The sequence below is a fragment of the Rhinolophus sinicus genome, chromosome 10 (genome assembly GCF_057876585.1).
Source record: "Rhinolophus sinicus isolate RSI-liver-muscle chromosome 10, RSI-T2T, whole genome shotgun sequence".
Taxonomy (NCBI): Eukaryota; Metazoa; Chordata; class Mammalia; order Chiroptera; family Rhinolophidae; genus Rhinolophus; species Rhinolophus sinicus.
In genome coordinates this window covers 17,823,795-17,851,771 of record NC_142510.1, presented here as the reverse complement: position 1 = coordinate 17,851,771, position 27,977 = coordinate 17,823,795, and the positions used below count along the sequence as shown (strand labels likewise).

The 27,977-nt window shown below is 57.0% G+C and overlaps 4 protein-coding genes and 1 long non-coding RNA gene across 11 annotated transcripts; 4 read left to right on the top strand and 1 right to left on the bottom strand.

The window, feature by feature from the left end:
- The first annotated feature begins 46 nt into the window (after nucleotides 1-46).
- Nucleotides 47-14,787, top strand: KIF22 (kinesin family member 22). Of its 2 annotated transcripts, XM_019754741.3 has the most exons (14): nucleotides 47-163; nucleotides 7,453-7,648; nucleotides 9,033-9,160; nucleotides 9,251-9,405; nucleotides 9,626-9,835; nucleotides 9,909-10,139; nucleotides 10,279-10,432; nucleotides 10,539-10,671; nucleotides 12,237-12,405; nucleotides 12,858-13,026; nucleotides 13,404-13,468; nucleotides 14,172-14,384; nucleotides 14,482-14,541; nucleotides 14,621-14,754. In XM_019754741.3, exons 1-14 carry the CDS (start codon nucleotides 106-108, stop codon nucleotides 14,669-14,671), a joined length of 1,992 nt encoding a protein of 663 aa, XP_019610300.1. In that variant the 5' UTR covers nucleotides 47-105; the 3' UTR covers nucleotides 14,672-14,754. The 2 variants fall into 2 exon arrangements, with proteins under 2 accessions (XP_019610300.1, XP_088657578.1); XM_088801452.1 differs by having other exon boundaries at nucleotides 14,172-14,541; nucleotides 14,621-14,787.
- LOC141569443 (uncharacterized) lies at nucleotides 13,259-15,249 on the bottom strand. Its single transcript, XR_012493062.2, has 3 exons — nucleotides 14,611-15,249; nucleotides 14,155-14,490; nucleotides 13,259-13,444 (listed from the first exon to the last, which is right to left on the bottom strand). It is a non-coding gene; the product is annotated as an uncharacterized LOC141569443 (long non-coding RNA).
- A 146-nt stretch (nucleotides 15,250-15,395) lies between these two features.
- Nucleotides 15,396-20,431, top strand: MAZ (MYC associated zinc finger protein). Of its 5 annotated transcripts, XM_074322602.2 has the most exons (7): nucleotides 15,396-15,537; nucleotides 16,154-16,240; nucleotides 16,329-17,179; nucleotides 17,577-17,640; nucleotides 17,909-18,080; nucleotides 18,845-19,068; nucleotides 19,358-19,501. In XM_074322602.2, exons 1-6 carry the CDS (start codon nucleotides 15,502-15,504, stop codon nucleotides 19,045-19,047), a joined length of 1,413 nt encoding a protein of 470 aa, XP_074178703.1. In that variant the 5' UTR covers nucleotides 15,396-15,501; the 3' UTR covers nucleotides 19,048-19,068; nucleotides 19,358-19,501. The 5 variants fall into 5 exon arrangements, 4 of the variants coding, with proteins under 4 accessions (XP_074178703.1, XP_074178704.2, XP_074178701.1 ...); XM_074322603.2 differs by lacking the exon at nucleotides 18,845-19,068 and having other exon boundaries at nucleotides 15,399-15,537; nucleotides 19,358-20,431; XM_074322600.2 differs by lacking the exon at nucleotides 15,396-15,537 and having other exon boundaries at nucleotides 15,746-16,240; nucleotides 19,358-20,431.
- A 963-nt stretch (nucleotides 20,432-21,394) lies between these two features.
- On the top strand, nucleotides 21,395-24,060 carry PRRT2 (proline rich transmembrane protein 2). The gene is given in 5 exon segments (XM_088801453.1): nucleotides 21,395-21,553; nucleotides 22,279-23,139; nucleotides 23,494-23,647; nucleotides 23,650-23,768; nucleotides 23,770-24,060. Coding segments are annotated over 4 exon segments (1,146 nt in total). The 5' UTR covers nucleotides 21,395-21,553; nucleotides 22,279-22,305; the 3' UTR covers nucleotides 23,809-24,060.
- A 567-nt stretch (nucleotides 24,061-24,627) lies between these two features.
- PAGR1 (PAXIP1 associated glutamate rich protein 1) lies at nucleotides 24,628-27,931 on the top strand. Of its 2 annotated transcripts, XM_019754725.3 has the most exons (4): nucleotides 24,628-25,269; nucleotides 25,869-26,075; nucleotides 26,262-26,344; nucleotides 27,396-27,931. In XM_019754725.3, the coding sequence occupies exons 1-4, from the start codon at nucleotides 25,016-25,018 to the stop codon at nucleotides 27,593-27,595; spliced, it is 744 nt and encodes a 247-aa protein (XP_019610284.3). In that variant the 5' UTR covers nucleotides 24,628-25,015; the 3' UTR covers nucleotides 27,596-27,931. The 2 variants fall into 2 exon arrangements, with proteins under 2 accessions (XP_019610284.3, XP_019610283.3); XM_019754724.3 differs by having other exon boundaries at nucleotides 25,127-26,075.
- The last annotated feature ends 46 nt before the right edge of the window (nucleotides 27,932-27,977 follow it).

Here is a 27,977-nt window from a genome sequence, read left to right as displayed (position 1 = left end):
CAGCCGTGACTTCCGCGGCACTTGGCTGTGATTGGTGGAGCCTGGGAGAGTGGGCGGGGCACCGGGAAATTCGAATGGGAGAGGCGGGTCAAAGGAGGGAGTGGAATGGACGCCCGGAGCCCGTCGCAGCGGAGGCGACGCGAGATGGCGGCGGTTACCTCAGGTGAGCGAGCCCGGCCCGGGCGGGGTGCCGAGGTCTGGAACCTGGTGGGGTGATGCGTCGGGGTCTAGTCCAGGCTCCGCGGGTTTTTCCGGACAGGTCCGAGGGGCGTGGGGCGCGGGGAAAGACGGAAGTGTGGGAGTCGCCAGCTTGTCGGCCCGCCTCGCTCCGTCTATGCTTCTCGCTCTCCGTCGGGTGGAAACCCGGTTCCGGCAATAGAGCCGCGTTGGAGCCCAGCGCACGTTTCCTCTGGGGGCTTCAGTGTCTTTGTCTGTAAAATGGGCCGGTGACCCCTCCTCAGGAGGTGACGGGAGTGAGCGAGAGAAAGGCGCTTCACACTCTCACCGTCAGGACAGAAAAGAAGGGAGCTGGATGCGCGTTTGGGGGAGTCCTGTGGAGCGCGTGTTGTTGGGGTCCGGGGAGACCCCTGAGAGATGGAGGCGGACAGGCCGAGGTTCAGACGGGCTGCCGCTGAGTGTGAGGGGACAGCAGAAAAGGGAAGTAAGGGGCTGTTTCCTTTCATTCTAGCCGTGGGGGTCAATGCTATGTTAGGGGTGGAAAGGCCGTGGAGGACGTTCGGCATCTTGTACGTGAGCATTTGTTTACGTTGGTCTCTGCTCTCTTCCTGGAGCCTGAATTCTGGTCAGTAGTTACGGGGGCACCGCAGTCATGTCTGTGAGTCCCGTTTGTCAGGAATGTGGGGAAACAGGACTGTTGAGTAGCATGGCAAACACAGGGAACCCCGGCCAGGCACCCTCGTAAGCCCCCGACGGTGATGAAGCGGTTCATCTCCACCTGGTGCTATGAGGTGGTTCACTCCTACTGTCCTTGTTTGACAGATGAGGAGACGGAGGCGTAGGTGGCGTAGATGCTGGGGTCTGAATTCACACTCAGGCAGTCTGACTCCAGAGCCTCTGTTCTTAACCGTTCTGTCCAGGCACGTGATCGTGACATTCCTGCTCTTCCCCTTCCGAGACCCACTGTGTCTGGTGCGTACTAGGGATGGTAAAAAGGCCTGAAGGAATATGGTCCCTTCCCTATATGTGTATAGTCCGTTTCAGTAGATAGTCATAGAAACATACGAGATGGGACAGTTACGTTCGCGAACTCGTCCTAGAAAAAGTGCCACATACCTCACTGCTGAATGTCACTATGGTCACCTTCCAAGTACTCCCCTTGGGAAGCTGTGCACCGACACCAGCGCCTCGTCCACCCTTCAAAGCGATTTTGGAACTCTTTTTCTGGAATGGCCATCAGAGCTGTTGTCATATTACCCTTGATGTCCTGAATGTCATCAAAATGCCTTTCTTTCAGTATTTCCTTTATCTTCGGGTAAAGAAAGAAATCATTGGGGGCCAGACCAGGTGAGTAGGGAGGGTGTTCCAATACAGTTATTTGTTTCCTGGCTAAAAACTCCCTCACAGAGAGTGCCCTGTGAGCTGGTGCATTGTTGTGATGCAAGAGCCATGAATTGTTGGCGAAAAGTTCAGGTCGTCTAACTTTTTCATGCAGCCTTTCCAGCACTTCCAAATAGAAAACATGGTTAACTGTTTGTCCAGTTGGTACGAATTCATAATCCCTCTGATATTAAAAAATATTAGCAACAGCGGTGCAACAAGTTCGCGAACTTAATTGTCCAACCTTTATATAACAGGAAAAGCAAGGAGAGATGTATAAACTGCTATAGAGAGCACAGCATCTGAAGTAAACCCGTGGGTATTCTGGGAGGATTTTCTTAAGGAAGTGATATTTGAGGTGCGTTTCAAAGGTTGGATAGGACTTTGTCAGGCCTTGGCAGAACGAAAAGACTACCAGTTGATTTCTTGTTTATGATGTAAAGAAAGGCCAAAGATGCTCTCTTTGGCTCAATTTCCTCATCATATAAGAGAGAAGAATTAAGTTGAATGAAACATGGGCATTGTGGGAAAGGGAAAAGTTTGAAGAAATAAGTGCTCGCTTCGCTCAACCTCAAGGTTGCTTTATTATGAAAGGGAGAGACGCATGTCCTGTAAGCAGTGGTTTACATGCCTCTCGCTCCCTCCTCTCTTGGACTGGGAGCTTTGGGGCAAGAATGGCAGTGTGCCACTTTGATGATGGAAACAAGAAACGAACAAGTAAATGTTTCATGTTACTTTATTCACCAAGTCTTAATTTGTTCAGCACATACTTCCTGGGAGCCTACTCGGTGCCAGGCATTGGGGATATACAGGTGAGCAGAGTAAGATCTGGTTTCACTGAGTTCACAGTTAGATGGAAAAGACAGACAAATATGCAGTTACAGTGCAGTGTGATCAGTTCTTGGATGGAGGAGCTAAAGAGAGTGACGGGTGCACCTAACAGCTTTCGTGAGGCAGTCATTTTATACGGGAAGGTGTTTTTTAGAGGAAGTAAGGTATGTTTACCTCAGTCACTTGGGGAGCAGGTGGGGTAAAGAAGATATTCCAGGGAGAGAGAATAGCATGTGCAAAGGCCCAGAGGTGTGAGAGAACTTGTGTGTTGTGGGAACTGAAGGAAGGAGCTTACAGTGTAAGGGACGACGTGGAAAGAGAATGATTGGAGGGGAGTGGGACCAGTTGGGAGACTGTTGAGATGGTGATGAGTGTGGCAAAGATTGTGCAGTGGGGACAGAAGTGGATGCATTTAAAAAGGTAGAATTGACAGATGTTAGTGAATAACTGATGTGGGAGATGAGAGAAGGTGGAGTTAAAGATTCCCATCTTTGGGGTTGGCTCCTTTCATTTATGTTAGAGAGCATGGGAGAATGAGGTTGCAGAGAGACGGGGAAGAGGTCAGAATAGGGTGGGTGGAGTTTGAAGTACCTGCCAACTACTAAGAGAAGGTGTCAGGGCAGCAGCTGGGAATGTGGATCCAAAGGAGAGCGCTCTGGTGTGGAGGTGTCATTGAGGAGTCATCTGCTTTTACGTGGTACCTTAAAGCCAGGAGAACATGTGACCATGCCCATGAAATGAAACAGAGGAGTGATTCTCAACTCAGGGCCGTTTTGTTCCCCATGGGGCCATTTGTCTGGAGACATTTTTGGTTATAATTAGAGGGTAGATGGTATGGAATGCTACTGGCATATGTGTTTAGCACATGCTAAACATCCTACAATGCACCAGTCAGCCCCACCACAAGAATTTTCCAGCCCAACATGTCAATAGTGCCAAAATTGAGCGACCCTGGTCTAAAGAGAGGATAGAAGGAGCCTAGGAAAAACTCTTAAGAATGGCAGAGTGCACAGAGAGCTAGTGGGTGGCATGGAAATATTTCTTTGAAAGTATTTCCCAAAGGAAAGCAGACCAAGGGTGTTGAATACTGCTGGAAAGTCAAATAGGGTGGGGACCGAGCCCGTCTACTGGATGTAGCAGCAAGGAGGTCATTGGTGACCCTGCTGAGGGCAGAAGCTAATGTGTTTCCCCAAAAATAAGACCTAGCCAGACAATCGGCTCTAATGAGTCTCTTGGAGCAAAAATTAATATAAGACCTGGTCTTATTTTACTATAAGATCCAGTCTAATATCATATATAATATAATACCGGGTCTTATATGAATTTTTGCTCCAAAAGCCACATTAGAGCTGATTGTCCGGCTGGGTCTTATTCTCGGGGACACGCGGTGGTGGCCGCCGTGAGGAGTGAGCAGTAAAAGTATAACAATATCTAACACTTACTGCGTACTTGCTGCCAGCGCTGTGCTGAGCATTGTGTGCACATTATTTCTCGGACGCCTTACAATCTTATGCGGGTACTGTAATTATTTTTACATATATGTTGAGATACTGTTATTTTTATAAAGAGAAACTAAAGCTTGAAGCCATTGAGAAGCCTTCCCAAGGTCACGGCGCTGATAGGTAGAACTCGCTCATCTCAGACTCCAAGGCCCAAAGATGAAGAAAGGCCTGAGACGGCCTGTGGATTCACATAATGAACCTTGGAGTTAGACCTTTCTTTGAAGCTCTGTCACTAGCTGGCTATTGACCACAGGCTAGTTAGCTAGCCTCGGTATACTGAGGTTTCCTCATTTGGAAAATGGGGGATGAATATAAAATAAAACACTAAGCTTTTACTGAGTACCAATGCTGTTCTAAGCACTTTATGAATTAAATTATTTACTACGTTAACAACCCAGCGAGTAGGTATTTCTATGTATTCCCATTTTACAGGTGTGGAAATTGAGGCACAGGAATAGAAAATCATTTCCCTAGATTATTTGGTTAGTTGTAAGTGGCAGAATTGGGATTTGAACCCAGGCTTTCTTAACTTGAATAATGAACCTACCTACCATATGCTAGTTATTGTGTTGGAATTTTACATGTTACTTCTTTTAATCAGTAAGCCCTTCTAAGGCCCACCCCACCCCTTTTATAGGCAAGGAAACCAGGGAACATGGATACTAAGTCACTTGCCCAAATTCACAAGCTACTAAGTGTTAGAACTGGAATTTAAATTCAGCTCTGACTAGAGTCTACATTCTTTCTACTTCACCCCAGACTTCCCCGTGTATTGATCACTGAGCTTTCTTAAGTCCTTCTGTATCTGCCATTGTTGTTTGTTCTCACCAAACAAACAAACAAACCTGGAACAGATAGTCAAGAAGAGGCTCCTTGCCTGTTTTTGACAAGTCAGTGAACCACTTTGTGCCTTAGTTTTCTCATCTGCACAGGTACACCTGCAGATTTCGACTTGCTTGCTACTGATTTTCAGGATTGCCATGAGCATCAAATGAAAACTAGATGCCCAAGTACTTTGTAAACCACCAAGTGAGAAATGGTATAATTAGCTTCGTTTGTCAGATGCAGGAACAGAGGCCCTGTTTTTGAAACAGGCCATCTGCCTTACTTCTTATGTGCAGGATTCTTTCCAGGGGTAGTTTGTCTATCTTTTTGTCTTTTTCTGTGTTGGCCAGCACTTGCCAGCGTCTTGCCTTCTAGGAGGCCTATGGCTCCCAACAACCCGCTGCTGCCACCAGCGAAAAGGAGAGGCAGAGCGACTAGCCAAGAACTTTACTAGTTGCTACATAATAGGGAGGCAATATGGTATCCTCATTAAAAGCACATTTTTGGAGGTGAAGAGATCTAGGTTTGAATTTTGCTGTGAGGAGTATAATATCCTCCAACATAAAATAGAGAAACACCCTCCTCAGAAGATTTGTTTTCAGTTCATTCAGTTCTCTCAAAAATAAGGAGGCGAAGGATGGTGCCAAAAGCAAAGGAGGCAGCCCAAATACCCTCGGAAGAGCATCCCTGGAGAAACAAGCTTCACGTTCTCCCTGACTGTGGAGAGTCAGCTATGAAGAAGACAGAAGGCAGCAACACACTTGCGTTCGCTGTGGATGGCAAGGCCATCAAGCAGAGATCAAACGGCCTGTGAAGAGGCCCCATGACACTGTCGTGGGGCCCCATCACCCTGATCAGCCTGATGGAGAGAAGGAGGCATATGTTCCACCGGCTCCTGCCTAGGAGGCTTTGGATGTTGCCTACAAAATTCTATATTTAGACTTAGCCACTGAGTCCAGCTGGCTAAGTCTAAATATAAAATTTTTTCACTAAGAAAAAAAAAAGGCTTTTTTTAAGTTTTATCTTCATGTGGTTTCTCATGATAAAAATAACTCAATCTTTTTTTTTTTAAATGACTTAGATTTAATTATTGAAAGCAAACTGAAAAGAAAGCCTACAATAGAGGAGTGCATGTCAGTGCCTTTTGCAAACTGAGCTGGGACAGAAAGAGACTGGGGGCTGCCTCTCAAATGTATCCCTTCCAAACAAAGATGTCCACAGTGTCTTTTTTATTTGTTTTTAATGCATACATTACAGCATTACAGAACTGGGTAACAGAAAATAAACCTGCATGATCCCCATCAAGAGAAAGCCATCATTAACAGTTTGGCATGTGTGTGAGTGTGTGTGTGTGTGTGTGTGTGTGTGTATGTGTGATTTACCTGTAAGTATGTATTATAAACCCCAGGTAAGAAATACAAGCCTAGGGTGGCCGATGGCTCAGTTGGTTAGTGCGCAAGTTCTTAACAACAGGTTGCCGGTTCAATTCCCGCATGGGAGGGTGGGCTGCGCTCCCCCCACAACTAGATTGAAAATGGGGACTGGGCTTGGAGCTGAGCTGCGCCCTCCACAACTAGATTGAAGGACAACGGCTTGATTTGGAGCTGATGGGTCCTGGGAAAATCACACTGTTCCCCAATATTCCCCAATTAAAAAAAAAAGAAACAGAAGCACAGAAAAGTCAGGCAGTTCATTGACTGGTTTTAGGTGGGGGGCAAATGTTGTCTTCTAATCCTTAGAACAACCCTGCGAGGTGCTGGTCTGTGACATGGTGGCAATTCAGGGTGTGTCCCACCAGTGGCAGCAGCATCACCTGGGAGTTTGCTAAAAATGCAGGTTCTCAGGCATCACCCCAGGGACTGAAGCCAAATCTGTATTTTAACTAGATCTTCCAGGTTACTTTTGTACATATTATAGTCTACACCCTGTGGGACCTACTTGTGGAGCAGGGAAGGAACTGAGGCCAAGCGTGGGGACACTCACAGCATGGCCATAGTGGAAAGAGAATCCCCTGAAATGAGCTGTGGCCACTCGCCTCCCATTGGTACCCCAGGGCCCCAGCCTCCGGGCCTTCTCCCTTGTCTCTGGTTATGGGGGTTTCTAGTTTGCTACGATGCTGGGGTTTTGTATTGTTTTTGCTCTGCCTACTCCTCCTTTGAAGAGCAGAAAGACAAAAGCAAAAAGACAAAATGTACAAGACAATATGGTACGAGATAAAGTAATGGCCACGTGGCCCCAGGTGTAAAACACCAACGTGCTCATAGAGCTTCTTCCCTGAGAGAATGGGGCTGACAACCTATCTCTCGGGGACACCATGAAGAGCAGTGTGCCTGGCATGTGGGCATTGCTTAATGAATGGTAATGTTTGCTGAGTACCAGGCGGCCTGGTTCAGTCCCTGTCCTGTATGTAGTTTCCCTCCTCCACTCCCTCCACCACACTCTGCCTGCGACCATGTGCTTGATTCGTCTCTGTCTCCCGTCCTGCTCTTCTCTGCTTGCCCTCACCAACACAGCAGAGTCCTGCCTCACCGTTTCTCCGGGGATCACACCTCCACACCTTTGCACGTGCCATTCCTTCTGCCAGGAGCTCCTGCACGCTCCTGTTCACCCTTCAGAGCTCAGCTCCATCAAATGCCTCCTCCTCCCACTCTCCTGCCTTTGCCTCTCAGCAAAGCTGCTCCCTGCCTCCACTGTGCTACACCATTCTCCACGCCAAAACTTACCTTCTCTTCTCCAGGAGCTGGTCGCTGTCGGCTAAGCAAGGTGGGAGCTGGCCGGCGGCCGCCTCCAGCTCGAGTAAGAGTGGCTGTGCGACTGCGGCCATTTGTGGATGGGACAGCTGGAGCAGATGACACCCCCTGTGTACGGGGCCTGGACAGTTGTTCTCTAGAGATCGCCAACTGGAGGAACCACCAGGAGACTCTCAAATACCAGTAAGGTTCTGGCCACGCCTCCTTCCCACCCCTTTCCTAGGCCTGCTCACATGATCCAGTGCCCAGTTTCTCAGAGCTGCTTCCTCAGGGTCCTTGCCCCTGTCTTCCTTAGCACAGCGTTGTTCGCTCCACCTTCATTTGTTCAGGAAGCGTGCACAGCTGCCCACTGTGACAGGTCCCCTCCAGGAGACTGGGCAGAGACTGGAGGCCGAATCAGACATACATTACTGTTCACAGTCTTGTGGGGGAAATAGGCACAAAGTAGGGAAGGAGCAGCAGAGGTGACAGGGGAGCCCCAACTAGGATCTGGAGCAGGTGTGGGAAGGGTTGGGGGAACCTAAAGCAGCCAACCAACCCTGATTGGGGGACAGACCTCACAAGGGCGGCTGCTTTAAAATGCCATTGGAGATTTAAAATGCAGACTCCTTGCCCTGTCATTCTAGGCCAGGGGGTGGCAAACGACAGTCTGCAGGTCAAATCTGACCAGGAGTTTGTAAAGAAAACTTTCTTGGAAGATAACCATACTCATCAATTTACATATAGTCTGTGGCTGCTTTCCGACTGCAATGGCAGAATCGAGTAGCTGTGAAAGGAACCATGTGGCCCACAAAGCCACCAATATTTACTGTCTGGCTTTTTCTACACAATGTGTTGCCACCCTGTTCCAGGCCCTTGACAGTCGGGCCTGAGTTGCTTTCGCGCCTCACCCACCTGTCATGCCTGCTCCCCTTACACTGATCCTTGCTGTGGCTTCAGCCACGGCTCCTCCACCAGAGTGCATGAGTGGACTGCAGGTGTGTGGGGGCTCCTCTGGCCAGCAGCTGCAGCCTCTGTTACTCCATTACCTGACATGTGCTGCGATGAGAGAAGGACTGGGAAGGCCGCCCCTTCATCCCACGTCTTGTCTGTGTGCTGTGTTTGATAACGGGGAGTACCTTTCTCTTCTCTGGCCAAATCTTCCTTCCTCAAGCAGAATCAGTTACTCCTGCTAGTGCATTCTCATCTTTGTTTCCTGAATCACAGCAAAGTATGGTACCTTCCCTCTCACTAGACTGCAGAACTCCCAAGAGCAGGGACAGCAGACTCATCTCTGTCTTATTCCTCACAGCAGTACAGGGACTGGGATGGGACAGGTGGGTGCTTTTCTCGTGTAAGAAAAGGGATAGAGGGGGTGGCGGGTTAGCTCAGTTGGTTAGACCGTGGTGCTCATAACACCAAGGCTGCCGGTTAGATCCCCGCATGGGCCACTGTGAGCTGTGCCCTCCTTAAAAAGGGGGGGGGGGGGAGGGAGAATAGAGACTTTTAAATCTGAGGCCAGTATTGTCGTCTAGGCCTGGGTGAGACTGGAACCATCACTAATTCCCGCCCTTCTTCCTGCCCACAGGTTTGATGCCTTCTACGGGGAGCGGAGCTCTCAGCAGGACGTCTATACAGGATCAGTGCAGCCCATCCTCAGGCACCTGCTGGAAGGGCAGAATGCCAGCGTGCTTGCCTACGGGCCCACAGGGGCAGGTGAGGGAGCCAGACGGGGAACAGCTGTGGGCCAGAGAGGGCTCGGCAGTGCAGAGGGACATCTCACAGCTCTTTCAACTCCTCCCCCAGGGAAGACGCACACGATGCTGGGCAGCCCAGAGCAACCTGGAGTGATTCCCCGGGCTCTCATGGACCTGCTGCAGCTCACAAGGGAGGAGGGCGCAGAGGGCCGGCCTTGGGCCCTGTCGGTCACCATGTCTTACTTAGAGATCTACCAGGAAAAGGTAGGCCCTGCTCTGGCTGGGGAGGGAAGAGACAAAGGGTCAAAATACGACTCAGTTCTAGAACACAAAGCTCTGCTCCAGCAAGGAGCCAAGACCTGGAAAGCAGAAGGTGGGGTAGCCCATGGTACAACTGAGAATCCAGCTGAGAAAAGGAGACTTATCCCCAGGAAGTAAGCAGCCTGCGTCTGGAACAGCGGCCCACCTCTCCCTGCTCCCACAGGTCTTGGACCTCCTGGACCCTGCGTCCGGAGACCTGGTGATCCGCGAGGACTGCCGAGGAAACATCCTGATCCCCGGCCTCACACACAAGCCCATCACCAGCTTCGCTGATTTCGAGCGGCACTTCCTGCCAGCCAGTCGGAACCGGACTGTAGGAGCCACGCGCCTGAACCAGCGCTCCTCCCGCAGTCACGCCGTGCTCCTGGTTAAGGTGAGGCCCCGACGGGGGAGGTCCTGGGAGGCCCCGCGCCTGCGCTGAGCCGGGACCCTCACTCCTACCCCAGGTGGACCAGCGGGAACGCTTGGCTCCGTTTCGCCAGCGGGAGGGGAAGCTCTACCTGATTGATTTGGCGGGCTCGGAGGACAACCGGCGCACGGGCAACAAGGGCCTGCGGCTGAAGGAGAGTGGGGCCATCAACACGTCCCTCTTCGTGCTGGGCAAGGTGGTGGACGCGCTGCACCAGGGCCTCCCCCGCGTGCCTTACCGCGACAGCAAGCTCACCCGTCTGCTGCAGGTCCAGCTACCATCGCAGGGCAAAAGGGCTGGAGGAGGAGATTCCTGGGCCTGCTGGGGCGGGTGGCGGTGGGGAACTGCAGCCTGGGCATGGCCGCGGGGCTTCTGATGGCGCTCCTGCCCACCCACCCCGCCCTCAGGACTCTCTGGGTGGCTCCGCCCACAGCATCCTCATCGCCAACATCGCCCCCGAGCGGTGCTTCTACCTAGACACGCTCTCTGCGCTCAACTTTGCTGCCAGGTCCAAGGAAGTGATCAACCGACCTTTTACCAATGAGAGCCTCCAGCTTCATGGTGAGGGCAGGGCTGGCGGGAGTGGAAAGGCCTGGGCAGCTGGGGGTTGCTGAATCCACCCAGCAGTACCACAGAAGCTGACACCTGTCACCCCATCTCTCCGTAGTCTTGGCACCTGTTAAACTGTCTCAGAAAGAACTAGGCCCTTCAGAGGCAAAGAAAGCCCGAGGCCCGGAGGAAGAGAAGACTGGGAATCCTGAGTCGCCAGCAGCCCCAGCTTCTGCCTCTCAGAAATTCAGGTGAGCAGCGGATGGGAGGACTGGGTTGGGTGCAGAGCAGCAGGGGGTCCAACCTGTCACATCCTTGAGCTGTGAACCTGAGCCTGTTCCTGCTCCGCGTGGCTGCCTGGGGCCTGAGGGAGGCCTCCTCCGGGAGCACCCAGCCACCTCCCTCTCCACTTCCAACCCCTTTAGGCAGTCAGCAAACCTCCCATTTAGGGCCAGCTGTTTCAAGGTCGAGCACTTTTGCTTCTGGCTCAAGGATTAACCTGGATAGGGTATGTCAGGTCCAGAGGACAAGGGACGAGGAGGAGATGAAGTGAGATGTCTCACTGAGGCCTCTCAGTCTGTGTGTTCGAGTCCAGCCCCTCCATGACTGTCCCAGGAGCCAGCTGCTGTCCTGACATTGCCCTGCTACTACCCTCCACCCAAACAGCCTCTCTGAGACCCTTCTGTGTGGCTGCCCTCCCCCCGCTCCCTCCCATTCTGATAATCCCTCCTCATGGCCCAGTTGCACTAATCCTCCGGTCACCTGTTTGGTGGCCTTGCTTTCTATGTCTCTAACTCCAAGGAGCCAGTGGCAGTTTTAACTTGGCCCTGTTTCTACCCTGAGCCCAAATAAAGCCTCTCTACACTGTACGTGCTACGACTCCTGCGCACAGGTGACGTGAGGCGGCCAGGGATTAGTGCACACTGGCCCAGGGGCTGTTGTAGTTGAGGAAAGAAGACATACATGAAAAGGTGCTTGTTCACTCAAGCCCATCTTTCCATCATGTCCTTCCCAAGCCACTGGTCAGCAGTCCCCTATCCTGTGTGCACAAACCCAGAGTAAACACACGTACTCGCATATCTGTCTTACATGTGACCTGGCAGGCACTCTGGAGGGGGACTCAGAGATGGGACAGCAGACCGAGACAGACCCTGATCTCGGGCTCATGTTTCAGAAGAGAAATAAGATGGGGCATCCGGAGATGAGGCTGGGTAGGTAGTACACACAGGGCAATAAGGGGAAGCCAGGAAGGGAGAAATGGCTTCTGATGTTAACCCACATTTTCAGACCCTATTCTTCCTAGGCATCTGCACACAAAGGACAGGGCAGCCCGTCTCTGAGGAGGTAGCTCAGACTGTAGGAAGGAAGGTATGCAGCCAAAGTGGGCATCATGGGAAAGGAGGCATCCAGCCGACTTTGAGTGATGACAGATCAGACGTGGGTGGACAGAGTCCAGAGGGAAGGAACAAGTGTCCGCCATTATTGTGCTCAGATGAAGTCAGGGGAAAGGGCAGCACTGAGGTCTTCGCTGGCTTTCAGAGCCCTGCTGAATGTGACCTGCAAAGCTTCCCTGACTGCTCCTCCACGGACAGGCGCACAGGCCCCAAATACCTGGCCCTCAGGTGTTCGTTAGATGCTTGCTCTTATCTGATCTGGTATCCCTGAGACCCCCACACTCCACCCAGAGTCTGGGTGACTTGCCCAGAGTTGTCCAACAAGTTAACACCAGCATTTTGGAAGCACATAATACAGCAGGTTAAGGCATGATGAGGGCTGATGAGAGAAGAGGTAGGTGGGGAGTAACCTCTTTGCTCAGCCTTCTACAGAAGCTAAGTAGCATGGACCCGGCCATGCTGGAACGCCTCCTGAGCTTGGACCGTTTGCTGGGCTCCCAGGGGACGCAGGGGACCCCTCTGCTGAGCACCCCAAGGCGAGAGCGGATGGTGCTTATGAAGACAGTGGAAGAGAAGGATTTGGAGATTCAAGTAAGTGTTGGAGAGGTGGGGGTGGGGGTTCCTATTGGCCTTTAGACACAATCGAGGATCTTCAGATAGAGGACTCTGAAAGGCTGGACCAGCATCCAGTTTTCACCCAACGCTGGACTCCCTGGTGTTTCAGCTTCTGCTTGAATATCCTGAACATGGCTGAACTTTGACAAATAATTAAGACGTGAGGAGGGGAGCGGGAAAAAAATTCTCAGCTCAAGTTAAGTTAGGACTTCCATGTTTCAGAGAGGCTGTTCCACCTCTGGGCAGCCCTGATCATTAGCAAGCCCTTAATTATGCTGCGGTCCAGCTGCCTCCTGGAGGTTTCTCTCACTGGCCCCCAGCCTGCCCTCTGGGGCCTCGGAGTCCTGCACTCTTTGCTAATCCACTGTCCTTTCAAGGTGCCCTGACGTTGGTTTTGAGTCACCTCTCTCCCTGATCCTTCCCATCAGAGGCTTAAGATGAAGCAGAAAGAACTGGAAGCCAAGGAGTTGGCCCAGGAGGCTGTGGACCCAACAGAGAGAGAGAATTGTTCTCCCACCATGCTCCTACCCCTTGCCCGCCGCAGGGTCACAGTGGCCAAGCCCCTCAAAAAGGCCGTGGTGATACCTCTACAACTGAGTGAGTTTGGCTCTGGGGGCCAGGAAGGCCCAGGTCACTGAGCCCTCAGGAGGGAGGTGTTGGGAGGGGCAGTCCTTATGTCACTCCTGTCCTCCCCCGAACCAACTCGGGAGCGAGGAGGAGGAGGAGGAGGAGGCTTGAAGGAGAGCTAATGCTGTGGCTCAGGTGCTTAGTACAGGGGGTAGACTGACAGGTGCACGACTGATCGTCATGGAAGACCAATGGAGATTCCTTTCAAATGGTGGATAAGAAAGAAAGGTCATGTGGAAACACAACAGTGGAGGGGAACTGGGGAATCAAATGGAGAGCCAAGTGGCTACCAGGGAGGGTGAAAGGGGACTTCTGTAATGACTCCAGTTCCCAATTCTTGCTTTCAGTTCAGGAACAGGCAGCATCCCCAAATCCCGACATCCATATCCTGAAGAAAAACCGCAAGAGAAAGGTGAGAGCAGCTGGAGGCTTAGGCTACACGTACAGCCTAGAAGTAAGGGACAATGTGACTCGTGGGAAGAGCACTGGCCCTGGCGCTTCACAGCCTGTCACATTTATTAGCTATTTATTTACATCTCTTCCAAAGGGCACTTAGGGTGAGATGCAGATAGGAGTACCTGGGCGGAGTGGTTGTCTACTGTTACTTTTCTTCCTTCCTGATGTCTCACCCTTAGTGTCTCACACTCACTAGGAGGGTGTGTAGTCTGGGTCCTGCCCCCTACAAGCTTAGGAGCCCACACAGGAAAGCATGACTCAACACTCAAGAAATAAAACAACACTGGAAGAATTCCCAAAAAACTGAGATGGTATTGTTGGGAGAGGTGCCACTTCTTGAGTACCCTCTATGTGCTTTCCTGGAGTGAAAGGCAACATTTTCTTTTTCAGAAATGAGGGACCAGATTTAAGCTTACTGTGTGCTTTGCATTCACTCATTCGATCTTCACAGCAACTCTATTACCATTGTTCCCCACGTTGGGTAAAAGGAGTTCAGTGGCCAGAGGGGAAGGGTTTTTGGACAGACACTTAACTGGAGGCAGGGAGGCTGGAGAGGGCGGGGAAGGAGGCTGCTGTCCGCAGGAGTCAGCGGTTTGCTGCGGTATGTTTGCTGACCAGCAAACTGCTGTTTGGGTCACTCACCTGGTCCTGCCTCCTAGCTGGAGCACGTGGATGCCTCAGGGCCTCAGGAGAAGGCCGAGGACTGCTGGGAGCTACAGCTCAGCTCGGGGCTACTGGCCCACGGGCGCCAAAAAATACTACAGCTGCTGAACGAAGGCTCAGCACGGGATCTGCAAAGCCTGCAGCGCATCGGCCAAAAGACGGCCCAGCTCATCGTGGGCTGCAGGGAGCTCCACGGCCCCTTCAGCCAGGTAATGGCCCGTGGAAGGCAGGCCTGGAACAGTTGGATGTGGGGGAAAGGAGCCTGGTACCCCCTACACCCCTTTCCCATTACTGCTGTCCGGCCAGGTGGAGGACCTGAAACGAGTGAAAGTCTTGTCAGGGAAACAGCTGGAGTCGTTCCTGAAGGTGAGCTCCCGGCTCGGCCCCTCCCCCGGCTTGTGCCCCGCCCTGCCGCTAACGCCGCTCTCCCCTTGCCTCGTTGCAGGCGAACATCCTGGGTTTCGCCGCGGCGAGCCAGTGCTGCGGTCCCTCCTGACTACCGGCTCCGCTCTTCACTTTTTTTTTTTTTTAAGTCCTTGTAATACCGCTTCTGACATAAATACAGTTTTAACTCCGCTGCTTCAGCCTGATTCTTGAGACTGGGGGCGGGGCCGGGATACAACTGCCCTTGGGACGGGCCCCAAGCCCCGTGTGTTAACTCCTCCGGCCGCCATCTTTGGGGACACGAGCGGCAGCACAAGATTGTAAATAAACCACTGGAGGGGGAAAGACGGTGGCCGATAGGAAACAAAAAGCCTACGCGGAAGCACGAGGACGACGACCGTTAGGCGGGCGCGCGCTGTTTGGCCCCGCCCCATCCGTACCCCCGGAGCGCGCACCCCTATTCTCCCGTTCGTCAACAACAGCGGTTTTGTGCGCGTGCGCGCGAAATAACGGCTGCTGGTGGAGGGAAGGGGGGGTGGAATCTTTGAACTGGGGGGAGAGAAGCCGCCCTGTCTCCCGCGCGCCCACCACCTGCGCCATCGTCAGCCAATCAGCGGCCGTCTCAGGGGTCTCGCGCTTGGGACGATTCCGACGGCTGGGTGGCTCCCCCGTCCCTCCTCCCGCCAGAGTCCCTCTTGTACCTCCCCCCTCCCGCTGGCCTCGCGCGCGCTCGCGCTCGCGCCCGCTCCAGCCTCTTGTGTGTCCTCGCGCCCCCCGCCCGCCCTCCCCGCGCGCAGTGTGCTCCGCTCTCCCCACCCCCTCCTCCTTCCCCCCTCCCGCCAGCCCCGCGCGCCTCCTCCCTGGGTTCCCCCTCCCCCACTGCCGCCTCCTCCTCCTCCCGCCCCAGGGTGAGCGCGAGCCACCTCCCTCCCTCCCTCCGCCATGGATCCCGGCAACTGGAGCAGCTTCATCTTCCAGGTAACAACCCCCTCCCCCCGCCCCCCCTTCCCACACCCCCTCCCGCCCGCCCTCCCTCCCGTCCCACCCCCCCCTCCGCGCGCCCGGTGCGCGCGCAGCTGTCCCCCTCCCTCCCTCGCGCCCTCCCCCGCCCTCCCCGAGGCGCCGGCTGGGCGCGCGCGCGGCGGGGGCCGAGGCTGCTCCCTCGCTCCCCCCACCCCGCCCCGCCAGGCTCCAACCGCCGCCGCCGCCGCCGCCCGGGCCCCCGCCCCCGGTCGCTGGCCCCGCGGGGCCTCCCGCCCCCACCCAGGGGGCGTCGCCGCCGCCGTCGCTGCGCGTTCTGCGGCCCGCCAGGCGCCCTCCTTCCCTCCCTCCCGCCAGCCGGGGTGCGCGGGCGGCGGGGTGGCCCGAGGGCCATGCGTTCGGCGCGGCCCAGCCGGGCCGGCCGGGGGCGGCGCCCTGAGCCCGGGCCCCGTGCGGCCCGCGCCCCCGGCCCCTGCTGAGCCCTGGGGGCCCCGCCGTGGCCGAGGCCATGTTCCCCGTGTTCCCTTGCACGCTGCTGGCCCCCCCCTTCCCCGTGCTGGGCCTGGACTCCCGGGGGGTGGGCGGCCTCATGAACTCCTTCCCGCCACCTCAGGGTCACGCCCAGAACCCCCTGCAGGTCGGGGCTGAGCTCCAGTCCCGCTTCTTTGCCTCCCAGGGCTGCGCCCAGAGTCCTTTCCAGGTGAGTAGGGGCCGGCCGTGGTGGGCTGCACGGGGCCGGGAGGGCGCCGACCCGCGGCTGCGGCCCACACGGCGCCTTGTCTCCGCAGGCCGCGCCGGCGCCCCCACCCACGCCCCAGGCCCCGGCGGCCGAGCCCCTCCAGGTGGACTTGCTCCCGGTTCTCGCCGCCGCCCAGGAGTCGGCCGCGGCCGCGGCGGCCGCCGCCGCAGCTGCCGCCGCTGCTGCCGTTGCCGCTGCGCCCCCAACCGCGGCCGCCGCCTCTACAGTGGACACAGCGGCTCTGAAGCAGCCGCCCGCGCCCCCTCCGCCGCCCCCACCGGTGTCTGCGCCCGCTGCGGAGGCCGCGCCCCCTGTCTCTGCCGCCACTATCGCCGCAGCCACCGCCGTCGTAGCCCCAACCTCGACGGTCGCCGTGGCCCCGGTCGCATCAGCCTTGGAGAAGAAGACAAAGAGCAAGGGGCCCTACATCTGCGCCCTGTGCGCCAAGGAGTTCAAGAACGGCTACAATCTCCGGAGGCACGAGGCCATCCACACGGGAGCCAAGGCCGGCCGGGTCCCCTCGGGTGCTATGAAAATGCCCACCATGGTGCCCCTGAGCCTCCTGAGCGTCCCCCAGCTGAGTGGAGCCGGAGGAGGAGGGGGAGAAGCCGGTGCTGGCGGCGGAGCGGCCACAGTGGCCGCTGGTGGCGTGGTGACCACGACCGCCTCGGGAAAGCGCGTCCGGAAGAACCACGCCTGTGAGATGTGCGGCAAGGCCTTCCGCGATGTCTACCACCTGAACCGACACAAGCTGTCGCACTCCGACGAGAAGCCCTACCAGTGTCCGGTGTGCCAGCAGCGCTTCAAGCGCAAGGACCGCATGAGCTACCACGTGCGCTCACATGACGGCGCTGTGCACAAGCCCTACAACTGCTCCCACTGTGGCAAGAGCTTCTCCCGGTGTGCACGGGGCCTCGGCCGCCCACTGGGCGGGTGGGGAGGGAGGGCCGGCGATGGAGGTGGCCTGGCCTCAGCTGGCTGGTGGGGAGGGAGGCGGTTTCTGAGGATGGGGACTGGGAGCCACTCCCAGGGAGGAGGGAGGCAAGCCTCTCCTGGTTACCAGGGAGCAGGGGGTGGTACTTAGCAAAAGAGGTGGGTCCTTGGGTTGTAGGAAAGCTTGGCGCGGATGAGGCAGCCCTGCTCCAGGGGAGGGACTTCCTGTCTAAGCAGGATTCTGAAGCCCCTGGCTTGGGAGCAAATGCAGGGACCTTTGGAAAGGCCTGTTGTCCTTGGTGAGGCCGATCTGGGGGCATCTCCACACCCCAGGGCCCTAATCCCAACCCCAACGTATCCTCAGGCCGGATCACCTCAACAGCCACGTCAGACAAGTGCACTCAACAGAACGGCCCTTCAAATGTGAGGTAGGAAACCCACTGCCTCCTGGCCCCGTGTCATGATTTTGATCCTCATTGTAGTTGTCTGAGTTCAGCCTCTCAGACCCCCTTTTTCTCTCTCTTTTTGCTTTTTCACTCCATTTGCTCATCCCTTCAAGGCCTCGTCATCTCACTCCCTTTTCCTACAGATCAAAGATCCCCAAGACTCTGATCCCTTTAACCTCTTGTCCCCCTCTCCCTACTCCCTGAAGCTTTAACTCTCCTGACACCCCCCACACCCCTCCCCCTTCCCCAGAAATGTGAGGCAGCTTTTGCTACGAAGGATCGACTGCGGGCGCACACAGTACGACACGAGGAGAAGGTGCCATGTCACGTATGTGGCAAGATGCTGAGCTCGGCTTACATTTCGGACCACATGAAGGTGCACAGCCAGGGCCCGCACCATGTCTGCGAGCTCTGCAACAAAGGTGCGTGCCGAGGGCTGCTGGGGGGGCAGGGGACCAGGGGGGGCACAGCCAGAGGCCCTGCCACCGATGGGAGCTCACGGTGTCTAGAGCCCTGTAGGGAGCAAATGAAGCAGCACTGGGACCACTGGACGTCGTTAAGTTTTAAGAGGTCATGGCTGGAAGAAATGATCTGCCAGAAAGAGTCGATTTCTGAGTGGGTTTGGGGAGAACGGGCGTGGGCCATGGCTGCTTGGGGAAGGAGTGGTCAAGAGAGCCAGTGTCCGGGGCGGGGGGCAGGGTTTCGGCTCTGCAGCCACAAGTGTTCGTCTTTGGCTCGTGGGGCAAGTGGAGTACGTTGGCAGGGGTTTGACAAGCACACACTCTGCCCCAGTAGCAGAGAAACGGATTCGCTTACTCACTGTGTAACTGGGTTGAGAATGTATGGGGCACTGGAGGGAGGGGACACAGCCGTCTCTGCTGAGGGTCACCCCTTCAAGTGGGTAGGAGTCAGTGTCCGGTCACCCCAGGAGAGATGCCCCAGCCACGGAGAGAATGGGTTCTGTGGGTCTGACGGCCAAGTAGCGGCCACTCAGCCAGGTCCCAAGTTGAGGGAGGGGCTGTGCCCGACCAACCCCCACAGAATAGCTGGCCCCAGGTTACCAAGGATGAGGTGGGAGGAGGACAGGGCCATCTGAGAAGGGTGTCCCCAGCCTAGGAGAACAGCCCCGTCTCTGGGGTCTCCACCTGGCTGACCCCATCCCCCATCCCAATCCCCCCCCCCATAGGCTTCACCACGGCAGCATACCTGCGCATCCACGCGGTGAAGGACCACGGGCTCCAGGCCCCGCGGGCTGACCGCATCCTGTGCAAGCTGTGCAGCGTGCACTGCAAGACCCCTGCCCAGCTGGCCGGCCACATGCAGACCCATCTGGGGGGGGCCGCCCCCCCTGTCCCGGGAGATGCCCCCCAGCCACAGCCCACCTGCTGAGGGGGACCCCGCACCCACCAGGCAAGGCGTGGGGCATGGCTGGGGTGGTGGGCTGGTGTGTGTGGGACAAGGGGGCTCAAAGGGCCCAATAGGGGATCTCAGGAAGGCCAGGGATGTCCATCTGCCAGTCACGTTAGGGAGACTTCTGGGGACAGGGAGGGCCCTTCAGGAGAACTGGGTAAGGATGCAGGTTGAAGCCGCCTGGAACCAAACAGGGAGTGAGCAACGGCTGTGTCCCAGGGGAGAGTCTGGGGCAAGGGACCAGGCTCTTGCCATTCAGATGGCGCTGTGATCTGTTCTCACCATGCAGGTACCGGTGAGGTCTGTCCAATGGCAGCAGCGGCAGCGGCAGCAGCAGCAGCAGCAGCAGCAGCAGCAGCTGCATCAGTGGCAGCCCCTCCCACAGCTGTGGGCTCCCTCTCGGGGGCTGAGGGGGTGCCTGTGAGCTCTCAGCCACTTCCTTCCCAGCCCTGGTGAGCTCCAAGTTGGTGACGGGAAGAAGGGAGAATGGAGGCAAGGCCATTGGTATCATCTCCTTTCCCCCTCTCTTCCTACCAACTCCACTGCTTCCCCCACCATCCAAGGAGCCTCCCAAAGGAAAGGAGGAAGAAGCGTGTTCTTAGGGGAATTCACTAGGTTTTAACGATTTGTTTCTCCTGCTCCTCTCTTCTCCCTGTCAGACCTGACCCCACACACACCTGTCCCCTTGGTTGTGTCGCAGCCCCCCCCTTCCCCCTGACGGGGTGGGGTGGCAGGACAGGAGCAGCGCTGCCCTCACCCCTGGGGGGGGGGGCCCTGCCCTGCCCTCCTTGATGGTCCTCCTTGCTCCCCTCCTTCAGGCCCCCCACTGTCTGCTGCCCCTCCCTGGGGAATTGGTGCTTTTTTTTTTTTTTTCAGGGGGAGGGAGGAGAGGAAGGAGGGGAATCAAAAGATTCTGTCCCAGAGAAGAGAAAGGTGAGATTGGAGAAGGGGCAGAGCAGGGGAGGCAGAGGTGGCACCTTCGTGAGGTGGGGCTGTTTGGGGTCAGTCCCTGAGCACCATCCTACCTGAGAACCTGTCAGGGGAAAACAAGTCAAGGGGAGCAAAAGAAAGAGCCACTAGGGCCAGAGGCAGGACGAGATGGAACCTTAGGGGGCCAGGGTCAATGGGGGGACCCAGGGAGTAGAGGTGCTTCCTGGGGGTGGGGGAATGCCGCCGCAGTGTCTCTCCCTTCCCTCTTCCACCCCAGCTCCAGCCCTGGCCTTTTCTTTTCATCCCTCTCCCCCAAGACAGAAGCTGTGGCCCTGGCCATGTCATCGTTTTCCTGTGTCCCCTGCATGTTCCCCACCCTTCACCCTCTCCTTTTGTGCAGATCCCATTACAATAAATTTTAAATAAAAATCTGGCTCTGGCTCTGGCTGAATGACTTGCTCTGTCACCAAGCCCCCGTCCCATCCTCAAGGGGTTTCTTGGGCCTGTTGTCAGGCCTGGCTTTGCCCTGCCCCGGCAGCTCTGGCTCCTCCCTCCCCAGGGACAGCACCAGTCGCTGCTGCCCAGATTCAGGGCGAGGCCAAGGCCCCAGAGGCGGCGGAGAGCAAGTTCAGGACTCCCAGGTCTCTGGGGAATGCCTGATCTGGACAGGCCCAGAATAGCAGATGGAGGTTAGAAACCAAGTATTGCTGGACCCCGGCCAAATACCTGCACACCCCTAATACCCTGAGGTGATGGGGGACGATACAGCGCGGAAAGGCTGAGCAAGGCGGCCGGGGACTGGGAGCAGAGCTGGAGAATCAAGACAGCACCTGTCCTCCATTTTTGGCGTGCAACCTGCCTTCTCCACCCGGTTCCTAAGCCCAAGCCTCCACTCCACTGTTGCAGCCACATGCCGTGCCCTCTGCAATTCCCTCCCAGCCCGTGCTGTCCTTTCCACTGCCTTTTCTTGAGCTTTCTACTACCTATTTCTGCTGCTTCCTTAGTAGAGGGAGCTTCTGTCCTGCAGGTTCCTCTTCAAAGCCCCCCCTACAGCCTCCCCAAGTTGTGCCTCATTTCCCTATCCCCTTTTCTGCTCCTAGCGATGCCCCCACCGGCCCTGTCCCCTCACAGACCCCTCTCCGTTTCACCCAAGCCCCTGCCTCTGCCAGGACCCCAGGTGACCGTTGGCGGGAGGGGCCCGGGACTTGGGAAGCAGGCACCCCTTGAAGGTGCGCGTGGGAAGGGCAGGGAGCTGGCGCGAGTGGTCCCCCCGCCGGTTGCCTGGGTAATGCGGGGCCCGGCACGCGTGGCTCCCTTGGGCTGGCCGGGAGCGGCTGGAGGCGTGCAAGGGGCGGGGGCAGTGCGTGCGGCTGCGGAGCGTAGGGGAGGGGACCGGAGAGGAGAGAGAGGAGGGGACAAGCCGAGCGGAGGGGAGACCCGCCGCCTCCCTCCCTCCCTCCCTCTTGCGCTGACTCGCTCCCTCCCGGGCTGCGGCTGCTGCAATAGAGACAGTGGTGGCAGCAGCAGCGGGAACAGTCTGGAGGACGGCGTCGAGGTGAGACGGGGCTGGACCGAGGGGGCTGGACCGAGGCTGCGGGTAGGAGTGGACGGACAGACGGGGAGGGCTGCATGGGAATGTGGGCGCCGGGCCCACAGGCTGGTGGTGCTGGGAGCGCCGCGCCAATGGGAAGAGGAAGCGTCGGGCACACCACGGGGGCGAGGGAATCCCAGGGAGAGGGGCTGAGAAAGGGCTCAGAGGAGATGCCCAGGACCCCCAGGGAGGAGCGGGGGTACCAGCGCCCCAAACGCGCAGCAAGAAAACCGCACCCGCTGGCGCCCAGGGAGGAGGGGAGGACGCAGAGGGAGTAGAGGGATTCCGGGGCCTGTGCCCAGTCTGCCTGTCAGAGTGGAAGGGTGTCTGCACAGCTTGGTTCTGAGGCGCTGCAGCACCTGCTCGGACCTGACAGGCTGGATCTTGGTGGGGCAGGAAGAGACCATGCGAGGGTCCTGTTTACAAAAGGGTTAATCTTCCCAGGGCTCTCCAAGCAGACTTTGAACAGAGCGCTCCTCCCCAGAGGTGTCCCACCCGAAGGCAGGCGGGTGAAGGAAACCCCAACTTTTCTTCCTCTCCACAGAGGCAGCCCACGGCTGGCCCTGAGAAGGGAGCAGAGCCCTGGGGCTGCAGTGCTGACAGCCTTTCTCCTCACACCAAGCCTGTCTCCTCCTCTTCCAGGATCTGCTGTTGTCTCTACTGCTCCATCTTTCCTTCTATCCCCACAGAGGCCTTCTGCCCTCTCCCATCTCAAGATGGCAGCCAGCAGCTCTGAGGTCTCGGAAATGAAGGGGATAGAGGAGGGTCCCCAGACCCAGGGAGAGGGGCCTGGCCATTCTGAAGCCGGAACTGGCCCTGTCCAGGTCCCAGCTAGGGTCCCAGATGAGCCAGAGGCCCTGCAGCCAGGCCCAGACATCCGTGGAACTCCAGAAACCACAGAGACCCCTACTCGGGCCCCAGAAACAGCCCAGGCCAGAGACCCCACCTCAAACCCAGGAGGGGAACCAAAGGCTGCCTCCAGCCCCAGAGAAGCATGCCAAGAGCCAGCATCCAAGCCAGAAGTGAGCAAAGAGGCCACTGCAGACCAGGAGTCTAATCTGGATTCTGCAGGCCTGTTTGAGCCAGCCTCAGAGCCTGATCCCCAGCTGGCCCCGCAGTCAGACCCCCAGCCGGGTTCCCAGACCTCCCCCAAACCACCCCTTCAGCCAGAGTCCCCCACCGCTGAGATCTTGACTGAGAGCATGGGGGAAAAGCAGGAGAACGGGGCAGTCGTTCCCCTGCAGGCTGGCCCAGCCCCCCAGCCTCACTCACCACCCCCAGCAAACCCCCCCCCAGCCAATGGGGCTCCCCCCCGCATACTACAGCAGCTAGTTGAGGAGGACCGAGCTGGAAGGGCTCACAGTGGGCATCCAGGATCTCCCCGAGGTAGCTTGAGCCTGAGCCGCCACCCCAGCTCCCAGCTAGCAGGGTCTGGACTAGAGGGGGGTGAAGGCACCCAGAAACCTCGGGACTACATCATCCTCGCCATCCTGTCCTGCTTCTGCCCCATGTGGCCCGTCAACATCGTGGCCTTCGCTTATGCTGTCATGGTGAGCCCCACGGGACCCTGGCCCAGCCTGCTGTGGCCCCAGCTTCCTGAACTGGAACAAAGCCCTTGGAGTGGCCTCGCCTCCCCTCTCTGCATGGATCTCACCTCCACGTGGGCCTCTGCTTGCCTCTCCCTAGGATTTCACCCCTTCAGGTGGGAGGGATGCCCAGACCTGTTTCACACCGCCTTGCTGACCTGTGCCCTCCCCCCACCCGCCTCTCCAACTCTCCTTCCTCCCTTAACCACTGCCCATGGGCCGGCCTGTCACCTCTGGACGACTCTTTCACCCGATCCCTGCTGGGCTGGCTTCTGAACTGGGCCATGGTGGCTCCTCCACCCCTCACCCTACCCCCAGTCCCGGAACAGTCTGCAGCAGGGGGACGTGGATGGGGCCCTGCGTCTGGGTCGCGTGGCCAAGCTCTTAAGCATCGTGGCGCTGGTTGGGGGGGTCCTCATCATCATCGCCTCCTGCGTCATCAACTTGGGCGGTGAGTGGGGGTCTGGGACAGGCTGGGAGGAGTGGAAGGGCTGGCAAGGGCCGCTGTACTAACCCCTGGCCCTGCTCTCTCCTGTCTGTCTTCCCTACGGCTCCTTTGTCTCTCCTTGTCTCCCCCCCCCACTACTGTCTCGTCTCTGTCCCTCCCTCTCCTCTCCTACAGTGTATAAGTGAGGGGCTCTGCCCTGCATTCCGAAAGACTTTTCTTCCTGTTGGGAGCTGCCTTGGGCCCATCCTCCCCTGCGGGGAGCCCAATCGATGGCCCAGGCCTGCACCCATAGGGACCAAGGGAGCCTGAGCAGCCTTGTTTACAGCTTCTTTCCCGCTCCTGCATCCTGCCAGGCTCCTCTGCCAACGTAGGCCTCCTTCTCCTGCACTGTTTCCAACCTCCCTGCACTTCTGCCTGCAGCTCGTCCAACCTCTTGGTCTCTCTATTCCTGCACTTCTGGAAACTTCTCTGCACTTCTGGAAACCTCCCTGAACATCTACCAGACTCTTTGCTCTCAGCCTCCCTGCATCTCTCCCAGCCTTCCTGCATTTCTTCCAACAACCTCCTGAATTCCCTGCCCCTCAACCCTGGTCGTCCCTCCGCCCCTACTTTCATCATCTTGGCATCTTCCCCCAGTCCTTTCTTCCTTCTCTCCTTTATCATCTCTCCTTCCCTCTCCACACCCTCTGCCCTTCAGCATCCTTTCCTCAGGATACTTTCCTCCACCCTCCTGCCACCGTTTATTCTGCAAAAACTCCAGCACTTAGATCAGGCGGGGGGAGGGGAGCATGTCAGGAGGACTCTAGCCCGGGGCTCCGGACTGTTCTCTGCTGGGACCACCCAGGTCCACCCAAGGGCGCCTCGGGGTCGCAGAGCTGGCAAGCCAGGTCTCATTTGGGGACTGGTGCCGGACTGGCGAGCCTTGTTCCAAACGTGGGATAAGGGAGAGGCGCAGCTGTGGACCCTCTCCAGTCTGCCAAAGTTGACCTGCCCCACCTGGGCTTTTTAACCCGGTCGGCGAGTTTCTTAAAGGGGTCGGGGCTGGGGTCATTAACGTGCTTTGTACCGAAAGAACCCCCAAATAGGACCAAAGCTCCCAGTCGCAAGAAGCGAGAGGGGCGGGGAGATATATAATCATTTTCTAAGAGGAGGGAGGTTTGTTGCACGCGACAGTCCGCTAGGGAGGCGGGGACCTAGCGATGACACAGTTCGGAGTTGGCGGGGGTTTTTGTTTTCTTAAAAAAAAAAAAGTGTGGAGGGGGCAACTAAAAGTCTAAAAAAAAAGGATACATCAAACCGACTCTCCCTTTTTGTATGCCGGATGATGCATGAGTCTGAAACACCAATAAACGGAGACTGCATGAGACTCGCCTCCAGCCTCGGTTGGTCCTCATGTCGGTTCGCCGCCCGGCCCGCGGTACCGCCTCTTTCGCGCTGACCCTACTGAGCAGTATGCGCCTGCGCCGTCACGGCGGCCATCTTTACTGTGGGCCTCAGCCTGTAACGCCCGAGCGCCTATCTGCGCATGTGCCAGCCTTCCCTTGCTGCTCTCTTACAAGTAGCTTCTACAGCGAAGCCTCCCGTGCCACCTCTGTGCGCCTGCGTACCGTGACCCTGCTCCGCCGGGAGGCGGGTCTTAGCTCCAGGTGCGTCCGGCGGCTGGTGTGGCGGGACTGCGGGTCGCGGAGAGGGGCGCTGTGAGAGCGAGAAGAGCGGGTCCGGCCCGGGCCGTGGTTTCCGCTGACCCTCGGGACCCTCGGAGTACCGGATCCCGAGCCGTGGGGCGGGGTCCTCGGAGGGGACTGAGCGCCCTCTCCTGGGGACGCGCGGTCTGGGCGCAGAGACCGCTGTTGGAGCCTGATTGGTTGGAGAGCCATCCCTAAACCCCTGGGGAACCCAGTCCCGTGGGGGCCGGAGGCTCCTCAGCTCCTGCCTGTCCTGTAATCGCAGGGCTCCTTCCCTAGTGGTCTATGTCCCTTGTCCGGAGTCATGGAGACGTTGCGGCCACCACGGCGCCGCCTCTGTCCGAAGAAGGGGAAGTGACCTCCGGCCTCCAAGCTCTGGCCGTGGGGGATCCCGGAGGCTCCTCGGCTTCGGCCAATCAAGCCGAGGAAGAGGGGGAAGGAGGCCGGGAGGAGGCCGAGCGGGAGGGGTCTGGGGCCGAGGAGGTGCTGGGAGAAGCCCCCAGCGCTGGGGGGGAAGAGCGTGCCGAGGGAGAATCCGAGGACTGGTACGTGCCCTGCAGCGATGAGGAGGTGGAGCTGCCCGCGGATGGGCAGGCCTGGATGCCGCCCCCCTCCGAAATCCAGAGGCTCTATGAACTGCTGGCTGCCCAAGGTACCCTGGAGCTTCAGGCCGAGATCCTGCCCCGCCGGCCGCCCACGCCTGAGGCCCCGAGTGAAGAGGAGAGATCCGACGAGGAGCCGGAGGCCAAAGAGGAGGAAGAGGAAAAGTGAGGGCACACCTTTACACCTTGTTCCTGGGGCTGCCCCCCTGATGCCAGGAGGAAGTAGGGAGGGGAGGTGGGACCCAGGAGCATGGGAAGTGGGGAGGGAAGAGAGCAGGAGAGGAAGAGCTGGCACGTGTGGGTGTTTGGGGAGACCACCCTCACCCTTCATTCTCTGTCCACCTGTCCCAGACCCCACATACCCACAGAATTTGACTTTGATGATGAGCCGATGACACCAAAGGACTCCCTGATTGACCGGAGACGCACCCCAGGTACAAACGAGGGAAGAGTTGGGGGAAGGTGACGTGCCTCTGCCCCCACTTACCCAACAGGTGACTCCCTGAAAGCAGCCTTTGCCTGGGGCCTTGGTGGCTGAATGTCTCCCAGCTGCAGGACCGTTCATTCACACTGCGGTGCCATCCTTCCAGCTTTAAGTGATATTCTGTCTTCCTTCAAGAGAGTATCACATCATCCTAGCATGCCTCCCGTTCCTTTTATCTCCATCTCCCCAGAATCCACGTTTTCCTGGTTTTCGTTATATTTCCATCCGCATCTCTGTGCTGCTATGTACATCTCCTAATCTGACCCAATTTGCACCCCATGTACCTTCCTAGAATTTACCTGTGGGGCCATTTTTGATTTCTCCTTCTTTTACCCCAACATTGAAGCCAGCCCAGCCTGTTAGCCAGTCCTGTTAGCTCTGCCTCCAAAGCATTTCCAAGTTCATCTGCTGCTTTGCACCTTCAACACCATACCCTCATCCAAGCCATCTCTCTTGTCTGGATAGTTGTGGGAGCTCCTAACTGGTCTCCCTGCCTCTAGTCTCAGCCACTGGAACGACCCTTTGAAAGTATAAATCATGTCACTTCTCTGTTTAAAATCGTCCAAAGGATTCCATTGCTCAGGGGAGGTGGGAGAGTATGGAGACAGAGAATCCAACCCCAGACACAGGCTTCCAGAGGCATTTCCATGTAAGATCAGAGATCCAAGCCCCCTGTCGTGGCCTGTGTGTCACTCCTTGGCCTCAGCTTTCACGTCTCCCCAGCTCCAACACTCTGAACAGACCCCTCTGTTCCCACCCTGAGGTTCTCACACTCGCTCTTCACTGCCTGAGATGCTCTTCCCTGGTCTTCCCATTACTGGCGCCTTCTCATCATTCAGGCCTTTCCCACCCACCCCATCTGAGGCCCAACCCAAAACCTCAGCACGTCCAGGAGCGAGGCCTGGAAAGGTGTATGTTTAATGAGCTCCCTAAGTACTTAACATCCAGGCAGGTGTAGGCTGCTGCTTCCCTTCCACCGTTCTCACCTTCCCCTTCTACAGGAATCTCAGCCCGGAGCCAGAAACGGGAGGCCCGCCTGGACAAGGTCCTCTCAGACATGAAGCGACATAAGAAGCTGGAGGAACAGATCCTTCGAACGGGCAGGGACCTCTTCAGCCTGGACTCAGAGGACGCCAGCCCTGCAAGCCCCCCACTCCGGCCCTCGGGGAGTAGTCTCTTTCCTCGGCAGCGGAAATACTGACAGTACTGACTGCGGCTGCCTTAGGGTGCAGTAGGTGGGCCTGCCAGGCCTTGGGCTCCTTCCCTAACCCAGGGTGCTGGGAAGCTTGGGAAGAGGAGAGAAGCTCCAAGCTCCCAACACAGCACCTTGCCAGAAAGCGGGCACGCGTGTGTGTGTGTGTGTGTGTGTGTGTGTGTGTGTGTGCGCGTGTGTGCGCGTGTGTGTGTTTCCTGTTGAACATCTGTTTGGAAACCTGGGATGAATTTTCTGAGAGAGAGTGTGTGTGTTTTCTGTTGAACGTCCTTTTTGGAGACCTGGGATGAATTTTCTGAATCTAAAATAAAAACTACAAAATTATCTTCTCTTAGAGGAGGGGCTGCAGCCGGAACCTAAACTTGTGGGG

What these genes read in the sequence shown, in the direction of transcription:
- PAGR1 (XM_019754724.3), top strand. Translation starts at nt 25,594, where the DNA reads ATGTCCCTTGTCCGGAGTCATGGAGACGTTGCGGCCACCACGGCGCCG. An exon ending in AAAGAGGAGGAAGAGGAAAA is followed by an intron (nt 26,076 to 26,261) that starts GTGAGGGCACAC and finishes CACCTGTCCCAG; the next exon opens with ACCCCACATACCCACAGAAT. An exon ending in TGACCGGAGACGCACCCCAG is followed by an intron (nt 26,345 to 27,395) that starts GTACAAACGAGG and finishes CCCCTTCTACAG; the next exon opens with GAATCTCAGCCCGGAGCCAG.
- KIF22 (XM_088801452.1), top strand. Translation starts at nt 106, where the DNA reads ATGGACGCCCGGAGCCCGTCGCAGCGGAGGCGACGCGAGATGGCGGCG. An exon ending in CTACGGGCCCACAGGGGCAG is followed by an intron (nt 9,161 to 9,250) that starts GTGAGGGAGCCA and finishes CTCCTCCCCCAG; the next exon opens with GGAAGACGCACACGATGCTG. An exon ending in AGCTGGAGTCGTTCCTGAAG is followed by an intron (nt 14,542 to 14,620) that starts GTGAGCTCCCGG and finishes GCCTCGTTGCAG; the next exon opens with GCGAACATCCTGGGTTTCGC.
- MAZ (XM_074322600.2), top strand. Translation starts at nt 16,049, where the DNA reads ATGTTCCCCGTGTTCCCTTGCACGCTGCTGGCCCCCCCCTTCCCCGTG. An exon ending in GCGCCCAGAGTCCTTTCCAG is followed by an intron (nt 16,241 to 16,328) that starts GTGAGTAGGGGC and finishes TTGTCTCCGCAG; the next exon opens with GCCGCGCCGGCGCCCCCACC. An exon ending in AACGGCCCTTCAAATGTGAG is followed by an intron (nt 17,641 to 17,908) that starts GTAGGAAACCCA and finishes CCCCTTCCCCAG; the next exon opens with AAATGTGAGGCAGCTTTTGC.